At 33.7% G+C, this 12,375-nt stretch overlaps 2 protein-coding genes across 2 annotated transcripts; one reads left to right on the forward strand and one right to left on the reverse strand.

Annotated features, from left to right (window-relative positions):
- The first annotated feature begins 847 nt into the window (after nt 1–847).
- LOC131001679 (zinc finger protein 4-like) lies at nt 848–2,670 on the forward strand. The gene is made up of 2 exons (XM_057928245.1): nt 848–1,137; nt 1,794–2,670. Exon 2 carries the CDS (start codon nt 1,806–1,808, stop codon nt 2,448–2,450), a length of 645 nt encoding a protein of 214 aa, XP_057784228.1. The 5' UTR covers nt 848–1,137; nt 1,794–1,805; the 3' UTR covers nt 2,451–2,670.
- LOC131001625 (uncharacterized oxidoreductase At4g09670-like) lies at nt 2,643–4,408 on the reverse strand. The gene is made up of 2 exons (XM_057928163.1): nt 3,811–4,408; nt 2,643–3,427 (listed from the first exon to the last, which is right to left on the reverse strand). Exons 1-2 carry the CDS (start codon nt 4,276–4,278, stop codon nt 2,810–2,812), a joined length of 1,086 nt encoding a protein of 361 aa, XP_057784146.1. The 5' UTR covers nt 4,279–4,408; the 3' UTR covers nt 2,643–2,809.
- Between the last annotated feature and the right edge of the window lie 7,967 nt (nt 4,409–12,375).

Genomic DNA, 12,375 nt, shown 5'->3' on the forward strand with positions numbered 1-12,375 from the left:
ACCATCATGGTGGGAGGCTTACAGTAATACAGTTTAATTAGAACCAATGATTAAACTAAATTATCTTGCTAACACACAAATTATACCCAATCTGATACCATAATTTAGTGGAATTGTATTTAAAGAGTCTAGTCCTTAACTCAAGGGCCAAAAGCGGCGCCTCGAGCACTGTTTTTGGCAGACGTGGAATTACCTTTTTTTACTTAATTATTTTATGAATTGAAGGATTATTCTTTCGTTCATTTGATTTTCGAGTTCGGATAAGATATTTATTCCTTATTGATACTAGTGAACTTGAATGATTACATTTAGAAGATATTTATAAAATTCGAATTCATGATTTATAGGATCACCCTTCGACTTGTGGAATATTTTTGATATCTGTATTACATTCTACATTTACAGAATAAAAAAAGACCAAGCAAACAAAAAAAAAATATTTGGACCTAAGTTTTTAAATAAGATGTGACAGTCAGGGTTCCGAAAATTTAAGAATGGGGTAAGAAATTAGTACGGCCACGTGACCTAACTGGCGTTTTCATCTAGGAACTTCCCCATTCCCATCTCTGCCCCCACCCCCAATTCAATTCCTAGTTTATATACAGGATTGAACTAAAATAAAATTTCTTATCAAACGCCTCCTTACCATGATAGTGCATAGAATAACTTAATAATATTAATTTACTCCAAATATATATGAAATCTTCAAAAGTCTATTTTATAGTTGATTATTGACAGCCTACATCAAAGATGATTTTTAAGAAATGTTATATCAAAGTAAAAGAAAATGGTTGTGGAGAGAAATACAAGTGTTGCATGGGGCATGTTTGCAATAGAAGAAGCAGTAGTTTGTTATGGGGAAAAGAAGCCAAAACATAAACAAACAGAGGTGGGTGGCATGCTGACACTTTGATCACTTCATTTCATTTTTATAAATTTTAAGCTATTTATTAACTAACAAAGAGCCTCCACCACCTCCTTCTCTCTCTCTCCCCACCACTGCTCTCCTCCACTCTCCTCTTACCTTTGTTTTGCTTTGTCATTATTAAACATCAAACCCATTCTCTCTCTCTCTCTCTCAACATGTTTCATCTGATCAAGAACTGAGAGTGGTGGATTTGTGCAAACATAAGGCTGGTGAGTGAGTTTTTGCATTTGCATTATGTGTTGTCACTCTTTTTATAGATATACATGTTTTTCTCAGGCATGGATTTACTTGGTTGAGATTAGTTCTTGAATTTATCTTATTTTCTGTTCATTATTTGATATACTATATCTCTTGAAATGGTTTCCCTGCAACATGTTAAGCAAAACAAAAAGAAAAATCCCAGTTTCTTTTCCACATGAAATCAAATTCAGCTAATGGAGAGCAGAACAACTACTTCGGATGTATAAAAGTAGCATTACTTATTGCAGATAATTTCATAATCTAATTAACATAAACTACTTATATTTACCATACATAAGATTTCAGTTTCCATATTTCATTAAGTAAACGGTATGATCTCAACTCCACGGTTCCAAAAGAACTGTATACTATCCAGCTTTAGATATAACTTAGAAGAAAATAGTTGCCTTTAATACTAAGATGAAGATAAGATGTTTGGTTGATCTTGTGTTTAAGTTGAGCATCTTTATATATGTCAGCATCTATTATTCTTCTATGATATAAGCAGACATAGAGTAAAATCAAGAGCAGAGAAAAGGCCTTCCACTTTTGAGCTTCTTTAAGATGCATCAACTTGTTCTCTCTCTTGCTTTGTTGAGCTTCATTGAGTCCACTTTTGATGCAGGAAATCTTTGACATGAAAAGCTCAAAATCCGATCATGGAGTGGAAAATGATTGTGATGCTATCGACATGTCGAATCAAGACTCTTCCAAAGGCAGCTGCAGCCTAATTGAGCTGAGCTCCGACTCAATCTCCCTCGACCTATCTCTAACCTTCAAAGCGAGCCAGGATGCAGGCGCCGACTCTGTGGCATCCAGCACAAGCGAGAACACTCCAACAGCACCACCAAGAGCATTCCCTTGCAATTTCTGTCAAAGAAAATTCTACAGCTCGCAGGCGCTAGGAGGCCACCAAAACGCACACAAACGCGAGAGAAGTCTAGCAAAACGCGCTATCAGAATGGGTGTCTTCTCCGATAGATATGCTAGCCTGGCTTCCCTGCCTCTACATGGATCACCATTCAAGTGTCTAGGAATCAAGTCACACGCCTCACTGCACCACCCCTTAGTGCCCCCAGTTAGGCCACCGGAACATTCTAGAATCACCCCAAAATTCCGAGATGCTTACCTTTTCCAGCCCATCTACATGGAGGAGGAAGAGGATACTCACCTCTTGTGGCCAGGTAGTTTTAGTGCAGACGCGTCGTCACCTGTCACTTTTCTTGACAAAACAGCAGCATTTACCTCAGAATCAACGCCAGACCTCACGCTCCGGCTATGAAAGCTCGGTATCAACCTGTGGTGTAGTGTGTGCATCTTCAGCTTCCATGTGTGAGCGACTTTGTTTTTTTTTTCCTTAGAGATATTAGCAGGATTGGCTGAACCTTCTAATTTTCGTACAACTTGATCTGTATAAATGAGATTTGATTGTTTCCTAATGATCATGTAGTCCCTAGATGCATGGATATCTATATTTCATCAGTAATTATCTTTGATGTATACATACTGTATTGTCAATAAACGTTACAAAATGAAGATTTTACAAATTTCAACTTCTCCATGGTGATATGAAAAGATTGGATGTGAAGAGTAAAAATCAATCATGACTCAGCTATAAACATCAAGTTCGAGCATATAAACTTACATCTTAACTGCCTTATAACCATCATCTATGGAATTCTTGACTGCATCCAACACCAGCTGAGTGCTTCTGCTGGTTTCAGCCCAGCTCGTATCCGGTCGACCTCCATGGTATTTAACGTCCTTCACTAGCCTGGAGAATTCTTGAATCATCAGAGCCTCCTGTGGCAGCTTCGTTTCCACTTGAACGTGTTGAGGCTTCACGTTCCACCCTATATGCAGATCGACAAACTTAGCACCCGATGTGTAGCTGAATCCAGCAGCAGTCTCTTCGTAAGGGATTATGAGGTCGTCAACATTAAGCGTCCCATTGGAGGCACACACTGCAAGGGACATTGTTTCATGAGCAAGAAACGAACAAAAGAAGGTTGCAACAGTTTCATCTTCGTCCCATATCATAGAGGCGCTGCATGACAAGATGACTCCAGCTGAGTTTCTAACAGCGGTGGGCAGAGCAGTCACGGTCGTGGGCAGTTTCCGGTTCATACTCCACAGTATGGCACCGATGCAGTACCATCCTGCATCACCTAGGGCACCAAGCCCATCCAGCTCTGCTTTCACTCTAACATTGTTTTCAAGAAAATCAGGTGGTGGGTGGTACGACGAAGAACTGTGGATCTAAGAAGCCACACAAAATTAACTAGCTCATTAAATAGCATAACAAGTTCATAATTAATCAATCCATCAAAATAAATGATAGATTACTTTAAATAATTTTTATTTATCCATCTTCTCGCTCAAAGTAAACGCTCCCTCAAAGTATTGCTAAAATCAGCTGTGCTTAGCCAAACAAAACTGATGACCATCTTGATATTAAAGCACATATTCTCTCTTTCTCAGGTATTTTGCATAGACTATGGAAATGTAAGCATCACCTATTCAAACTGATGATCATAGACACAGGATTCCAGAAACAAAAATTAAAATGTAGCAACTAGTTGATTATACAAGTGGCATTGTAGGTTAGAAAAAATGAAAATGCAAAAATGAAGCATACTGACAGCTTTAAGAGGCCCAAAAACATGGGAGTTGGATAGCAAGTCCTTCATTTTAGCGGTCCGCGGGTGATGATACCACATGCTGCCATCCATGAACTGCACCCCATTGGTCTCACACGACTGCAGCATTTCGTCGAGCACCTTAACGTCAAGAGCCGTGGGCTTCTCGAGCAGCAGATGCTTGCCCTTTTGAGCTGCCATCACCGCCCACTTGGAGTGCAGAGTGGTCGGCAGCGGCATGTACACTGCATCAACCAAAGGGTCGTCCAGCAATTCGCCGTAGCTTCCATAGAGCTTCACACTTTCCGGTAATTTGTTGCCAAGTGCGAATTGTTTGGCCTTGTCGATGGTGCGGCTCGCGACGGCCACGAGGGCGGCGTTGGGGGATAGCAGTATGGCTCGGGACACTTTTCTGGCGATCTCAGCGCATCCCATTATCCCGAAACGAATTGGGCCTTCGTTTTCCGCCATTTCTACTCCCTCGCTTTCACTGTTGGTGCGAGGAAAAGAAAATGATGAAATGCTGCAGTCTGAATACTTTTGTGATGCTTACATTGTCCACGTTCCCTTATCCACACCACAATTTCATCGTATCTTCCACTTTTTAGATATGGAAAGATAATACTCCCTCCGCTTTTGGTATCCAATTGAGAACGACACGGGTTTTAATAAAGTGATTGATGTAGTGATTGATGTGTTATGAGTGGAATAAGGGTCCCACATTATATGTGAGAGTTAAAATAATTAAAGTGGAGTAAGGGTCCCACCTACTTTTACCAAAAATAAAAATGGATACTAAAATGTGGGACGGCCAAAAAAAAAAGTTAGATACTAAAAGTTGGGACGGAGGGAGTAGTATATTGTAAATTTATCAAAATAATAATAATAATAATAATAATAATAATAATAATAATAATAATAATAATAATAATAATAATAATAATATATTGTCAAAAATAAAATGAGGCATCCCAATGAAAAATGAGATATTTGTAATGAGACGGGGGAAGTATAATATGAACGAAGTTATTAATAAAATAATCTCATTTAAAATGTTAGTAATTTTTTTTTGGAGAGCAAAAATGTTAGTAAAATTGTGTGAACTTTATTACTTTAAATTAAAATTAAAGTAACAATTTTTTATAAATCGACTTAAAAAATTGTGATAAAATTTTTCGTTCAAAGAGAGTATATTTTTTATTGAAATATTTACATTAAAAATATTTTAATAAAATTTATCCACGATCTTCTTTTAATTTTTCTGCTTTTGTACGATTTTAAATTTTCTGAATTCCTAATTGAGTTGGCATGACCAAATCATCGATGATAAAACTTGACACATAACTGAAACACATAAAAATATTTTCATTTATAACTAAAGTATCATAAAACATTAAACAAATTATTATATACTTATACACATATTATTTTAATGGGTTAATATGCAAAAACACCCCTAATGTTACCACCCCAACTACACTTAAGCCCCTAACCTAACTTTGATAGCAACTAACACCCCAAAGTTCATTAAGTACTACAATTAAATCCATAAACAAAATTTCTTTCACAAAATTAAGAAATTTATTTTTTAAAATTTATATAATATATAAAAGGGGAGTTTTCTCCCTCCATTTTTTTCCCATCATTTTTTCTCTCTCTTATCCCATCAATTTTTTCATATAAATAAATATTTTCACAGACACAAATAAAAAAAATTGTAAAATTTTAACAAAGAGAAAGAAAATAGAATATTTTAAAATTTTAATAACTTATTTATTTTAAATTTATTTTTAGTAATTTTTATACCATATTAAATATTTTGTTACAAACTTTAATATAAGATGCTTATTAAATATTTCTTCATAAATTAAATTTGATATTATTTAGAAAACTATTAAAATTGTAAAAGAAAAAAAAGATGAAAAATAATGAAAAAATTGATGGGAGAAGAGAGAAAAAAAATGGTGGGAGAAAACTCCTCTTTTATATACTCCCTCCGTCCACGAAATGAGTACTCATATTTCATTTTTCGTCCGTCCACGAAATGAGTACCCATTTTCCTTTTTGGCAAGTGTACCCCACACAACCCTTTAATTAATACTCTAAAAAAGTGGGACCCTTAAACTATTCACACAACACTCCATACATTTCTTAAAACCCGTGCCGTCCACAAATGAGTACTCATTTCGTGGACGGAGGGAGTATTATATAGATTAAAAAAAATGAATTTCTTAATTTTGTGAAAGAAATTGTTTGTTTATGGGTTTAATTGTAGTACTTAATGAACTTTGGGGTGTTAGTTGCTATCAACGTTAGGTTAGGGGTTTAAATGTAGTTGGAGTGATAACGTTAAGGGTGTTTTTGCATATTAATCCTATTTTAATTAACCTAAAATGCACCTGAATATTAACCAAAACCATACACACTAACTCTAAAGTATACCTTTTAGTTGATAGGGGTGGCACGGGCAAGGGCAAACGTGGGCAAGAATGACATAGCGTGGCGGGGAAGGGCAGAGAGGGGTCGGCAGGGTGGTTCAGGGAAGGGCGCAGACGGACAACGTGGGCGGGTCTAGGCAGCAGTTAGTAGATCGATTAAGGTCAAGTATAATTGTGTTGTGTGCAATTGTATTAAGGTTAAATATAAATTGAAAAATAAGGACCGAAATGTAAAATATAATGATAAAAAACGGTCGTTAAAATTAAATATTTAAAAAAATTATGAGAGAAAAAACGGTAATTGTTTTATAATAAAACAAAATTAAATAATGATTAAGACCGTATATTCCGTCGTTATTAGGTTTAAAAACGGTTATTAAGTAATTAGAAAACTAAAATTAAATTTTAATTATTTACGACCAAAGTAATTTGTCATTAAGTAAAAAATTATTTTTTCTAAAAAGTAACGATTGTTTTCTTACGATCACTGATCTAAAAAAAAGAATATGAAACTTAGGACCATTATATATGTTGTAAGTTTTTCTATCAAATTAAAACAAATATATATTTATTATTAACGATCGAGATTTGATCCTTTAATTAACTAATTAGAATAAATAAATAAAATAATAACGATCGTAATTTAGTCGTTAACACTGAGATTGTAACGATCGAAATTTTCGATTGTTACAAGCGTATTTTCTAGTAGTGGAGAAAGCGAGAGGAGAGATAACGACAAGAAGGAATTCAAGGAATTGTTGCTACAATTTCAATTAGATAATTTGTGATTGGGAGGGAACACAATAGGGATAAAAGAGTTTTTAGACTTCTTATCTTCTAACAGCTTAAAACGACGTCGTTTTTATTCAACTATATAGTATGGTGTTGTTTTTATTTTTTCACGTGAGCATATTTATATTATGTCTCCAGGTTGAAATTCAACAAGTGCAAATAAAAAATATTAATAATTAAATAATTTTAATATATTTTTAAAATTAGTATACAAAATAAAAATTTAATACTTTATATGCAATTTTCCTATTTTATATTATGATATGATTTTATAGTGATAGATGTACGATTGAGTATTCGGAATAATGTGTCCGCCATATATTGGCTTATGAAGCTTAAAGAGTACTGCAGTATGATGATGGGCCCCCACCCCACACTGTTTCTTTTTTTCAATATGTTTTTGTATTTAGCCTAAAAATACAAGCACCTACTAAAATGCATACTACCTACGTCTCAATAATAATGTCTCATAACTTTTAGGCACAAAAATTAAGAAATGTGTAAGAGGTAGATAAAATGGGTTGATGAAAATTATTTAAATATTAGATATAAAAAGAGAATATATTGCCAGAAAGAGAATGAAATATTTATATTAGGACGCCCAATTAAAAAAAGTAAGACATTACCATTGGGACGGAGGGAGTGTTATGCAAGGATGTACTAGACACCCTACCAATTAAGCTTCAAAAAGATTAGTAAGAGAAAAAAAAAAAGGATCCACTAAATAAAGGTGAAAATGAATAAAGTTACGTGTTTACAAATTCATAAAATTGGGCTTAGAAAGCTGCTGGGTAATCCATTGGGCTGAAAGCTATTTGCAAAACACTACCTCTCATAGACGTCTACTTGGGCCACATAATAATTGAGCCATCCATCAAGATTTCTCCTTTAATTTTTATTTTTATTTTGAAACTACTCCTTTAAATTTTGTTAACTCGTTTTTTATTAACATCCACTAACTCAAGTATTAACATCGACTGAAAAATAATGATGTTTTCAGCCCAATTATTATACGCTATTTTTGCCACTAATAATTAAAATTTAATATTTCACTATCTTTCTGTATATTTCTCATTAATAATTTACCATTCATCCAGCTTTACTAATATAAGCAATCACTATGACTTCTTACTATAATGATTTATCATCTATCAATGATTTAGATAATGTGCGACTTTTTTCCCTGTACGATTCAATAAATATAAACGTAAAACGATGTTGAAGACACCTTCTCGTTAAATCTATTAATTTGATTATAATTATATCTATGTTCAAAGTATTTCTAACGAATTTGAAAGTTGATATATCATGCTTGTTCGAGAGCTAAAATCTTTCAAAAAAAGTATATATTTATGTTATATCAATATAGCCCAAGAAAAGCTAATTAATTATTTAGTAAAATTTGAAAGATACATAATAAATTCAAGTATCAGATCAAAAACCTTATCGCATGAAATCACATTTAAAACACTGACATTGGGCCATTACTTACAAAACATAAATATAAGCTATAAACATTTGTGGGCCAATGCTGTATCTTTCTTCACCAACATTGGGCCATATTAACTGACAAGGATTTGGGCTTTGATGGACCTAATCAACTCGACAGATGATCCAAATTGAGCCCAAAGGCATGTTTGGAAATTGAAAGTTGAGATTATTACTTATTATTCCCTTTTCTGGTTATTGAAATAATTTCATTAAATTCTATTAATTGCATACTAAATTCCAAATATCTGCACACACATCAAGTACCAAAGAAATTCCAGAAGGCAGCCAATACTGAATTGCAGCCCTGAGCATATTAAGCCCTCTCTCTCTCTCTCCAAAAATCCAAATTTCAACATCTTCTTTCAATTCCCTCATTTGGCCCTTTCTGTTTTTCTTCCAAACATCCCCTTGTACAATGTGTCACATAAATAAATATATGAGGCTGACAGTGACCCCACTTTTTCAATGTTTAAATTAATTATCTAACCAAATTTTGAAAATTTGGGTCCACTTATAAAACTGTGGGAGAATAAGAATAAACTTGCAAAACATTGCCACTACTTATTGTCTTGTGCTGTGATGTGCATCTATCTACATTTTGATCCTTTGTTCAAATACATATTTTCCTTAATATACTTTATAATGATGTGTCGAGGCCGATTTTTGTGTATAAAATTAATACAACATGAAATGTCATGTATTTTTGTCGAGTTCCTTAGGGCCCGTGATGCGTTGTGTTTGGGTCCAAGAATGGTTGAAAAGTCTAAGTTTTAGGAGGATATATAACAGTGATTTTTTTTTTTGACAAAGTGTAATAGTGAATTATAAGAGGGTACAATATTTTCTATATATAATTAATTTTTCCAAGGTGTAATAATATATTAATTTTCTTTGAAGTTGATAACTAATTAAATCTCAACTGTATATATTATTCTCCATAGTGTATTTTCTCATGGTCATTTCATTAAAGGGTACAATATGCGATATATAATCATTCAAAAACAATTGTAAATATGCCATTTATTTAGAAATGAAAGATATATATATAGGTAATAAAAACAAAGGTTGTAGCATTTTCAGTTTCACTTTTTTACTCCACATATCAATAGACACGTCTCATCAATTGCTATTCTGAAGATTTGGAATTGGTTTGTGTATCAATTTGCAGGCATAGGGTAAAGTAATTTTCTCCCTCAAACCCTATTCCTCTACCATATTTTTATACATGTGACAGGGACCATCCATGCAATTTCTCTCAGATAATTAAAATATTGCACGCATATATACATTTTTTTACTTTTTTTGCGTGTATGGCGTAACACTTCTACTATAGTCTCTATATATATGTGTGTGTTGAGAATGAAGTGATAAAACTTGAATTAACTCCAATTGGATTTAAATTATTCAGTGTGAATTAAAGTAAAAAAATTAAATATGCCCCGGTGGTAATCGTTATCATGCATTAACTTTCACTGGCTTTTCGGCAACCCAACTCTGGTCGTTGGGCCTTTTTAAATTTCTTTTTTCCAGATTTAGCAAATAGTTTTGGTTGCATTTGACAACATTAAATAACCTTTCTCCCCGAAAAGGAAAAGCTCCACTTAATTACGTTACACATTTGAAATTGAAACTAACATATAAATAAATACTCCTTCCGTCCCACTGTAAGTGAGACCTTTTTTTTGGGCACGAGAATTAAGAAAAGTGTATTTTGTGTGTAGGTAAAAAAGTAAAAAGGTGTTTGAAGGGAAAAACTTTTACCCAAAAAGGAAAGAGTCTCACTTACAGTGGGACGCCCAAAATAGAAAGAGTCTCAAATACAGTGGGACGGAGGGAGTACAAAAATAATACAGTTACGTTGGCGATAATTTTCACATACAATAATATATAGGGATATTAATGAACACGTTATTTAGATTAAAAAAATGAAAAGGTTTATGGCATGTAAAACCACGAAGTCTGAGCATATTCTGATTTTAACCTCTAACAAAAGATTTTGCGTATAAATATTTGAATTTTAATTAGTTGTTTCTAATTTTAACAATGGGAACAATTTTCGGTCACATAAGTAGATTTAATTAGGGTACGTTATGCTTGATTGTAATTAAGGTAGATCTAATTTATTCATTTTTTTTAAGTATGAAACAACGTTGTTTAGCATCTATTAGAAACATCAGTTATTTACATGCGTAAGATTAAAATGTCGGATACCGTTCTCGTAGTTAAAATTTGAATAAATAAAAGTTTAAATATTTATATACACAAGATATTTTGTTAGAGGTTAAAACCAGAACATGTACAAATTATTTTGTTAGCTAGAGTTTAAAATAAGAATATGCTCGAGTGGTTTTACGTACGGTTAAAATCTTTATACCTCATTAACCCAAAATGAAATGTATATATATACAAGAGAGAGAGAGAGTAGACAGGTAGAAGGGTTAACATTTAAGAGAGAAGTTAAAAGGGGTAGTATGTGCAAGTAGCGACAATGCATGTATTGTCAATAAGCACAAATAGCGCGCTTTAAATGCGGGGTAGACAATACGGTCAGCGACTTTCGTCAAGGACAATTTCACTCTCTACTCTCATACCCCTCCTTGATGTGAAAGCTCATATATTATACACACACCTAAGGTGTGGGCATGTGCCCTATTTATCCCTTCTTTCTTCCTTTTCCACTATTAAGTTTTAATTTCGTCGACTTCAACTTGATGTGGAGATCATAATATCATCCATCCAACTTCTCAAATTTGTAATTTGGACTCAACATTTTAAATTATAAATTACTAAGGCTTTAACGAAAACATTCTCAACTTTTTTTTGACTTTTGGGGGATGGAGAACGGTGGAGTTTGATCTCTGGACCTCATTGTTCGTAGACAGAAGTTCGCACCGCTTGGTGTCCCCTTATGCACGAAAACATTTTCAACTATTGATAGTTAATCTAACAAAGTTATGTTAGAGCCTAGGTCAACAATAATCTAGCGTGAATGATTTGAAGTGAGGGGTAATTGTTTTGATGGTATGTTTTAACCTAGGTAGGGTGGCAATAAATATAAGTGCAAAGAAACCACAATTCTATTCTCTGATAATCATAGCGCCATGATAGCACCCCTAACCCCTACCCCTACCCCTACCCCCCACCCCACAGGGGGTCTTAACTTTTGTCCTTACAAAAAGTAAAGGCAAGAAAGCCTTTCTTTAGGAAAAGGCCTTTATTTCTCTTTCTTTCTTCAGAGTCACTAGTCACCACCACCACTTTATTTTTTGTTTCTCTCTCTCTCAATCACATGTACGTCTGTTGTGTTGTGTATGCAGATATATAATATGAATAAATATATGTATTAATATCAATGTGTGTATTGGGGTGGACTTTGATTCAATCATGAAGCAATCGATTACAAAATGATTTACAATCTCCCAAACACATCCATCTTTTCTGTTCTGCCAAAAAAGGTGGTGTACCCTTCTGCCCCCTTTGCATTTATTACTCAGTTTTCGAGGAATGGGTCTTTTCACACTTTCTCTCTCTCTCTCTCTACACCTTAGTTCCTTCCAACACTGATGTTTGCTAATTCGTCCAACTCCTTTATATACTGTATGTGCATTATATATATATATATATATATATATATATATATATCGTGCGCGTTTTGCTTAATGATCTAATGAAGCTTCTTATATCTTACATTTAGATTCAATCATCTGAAGCAAGTACATGAATAATTCATTTATATATTGTTCTAGTTTCATTTGATGTCAGAATGATATCAGCTGAAATTCAAATTCTGAAAACTCCAACTAAATACAATTAAGGCTGTCTGGTGTAAACTTAATATCGGATTAAA

Source organism: Salvia miltiorrhiza, chromosome 8, assembly GCF_028751815.1.
Source record: "Salvia miltiorrhiza cultivar Shanhuang (shh) chromosome 8, IMPLAD_Smil_shh, whole genome shotgun sequence".
NCBI classification, from domain to species: domain Eukaryota; kingdom Viridiplantae; phylum Streptophyta; class Magnoliopsida; order Lamiales; family Lamiaceae; genus Salvia; species Salvia miltiorrhiza.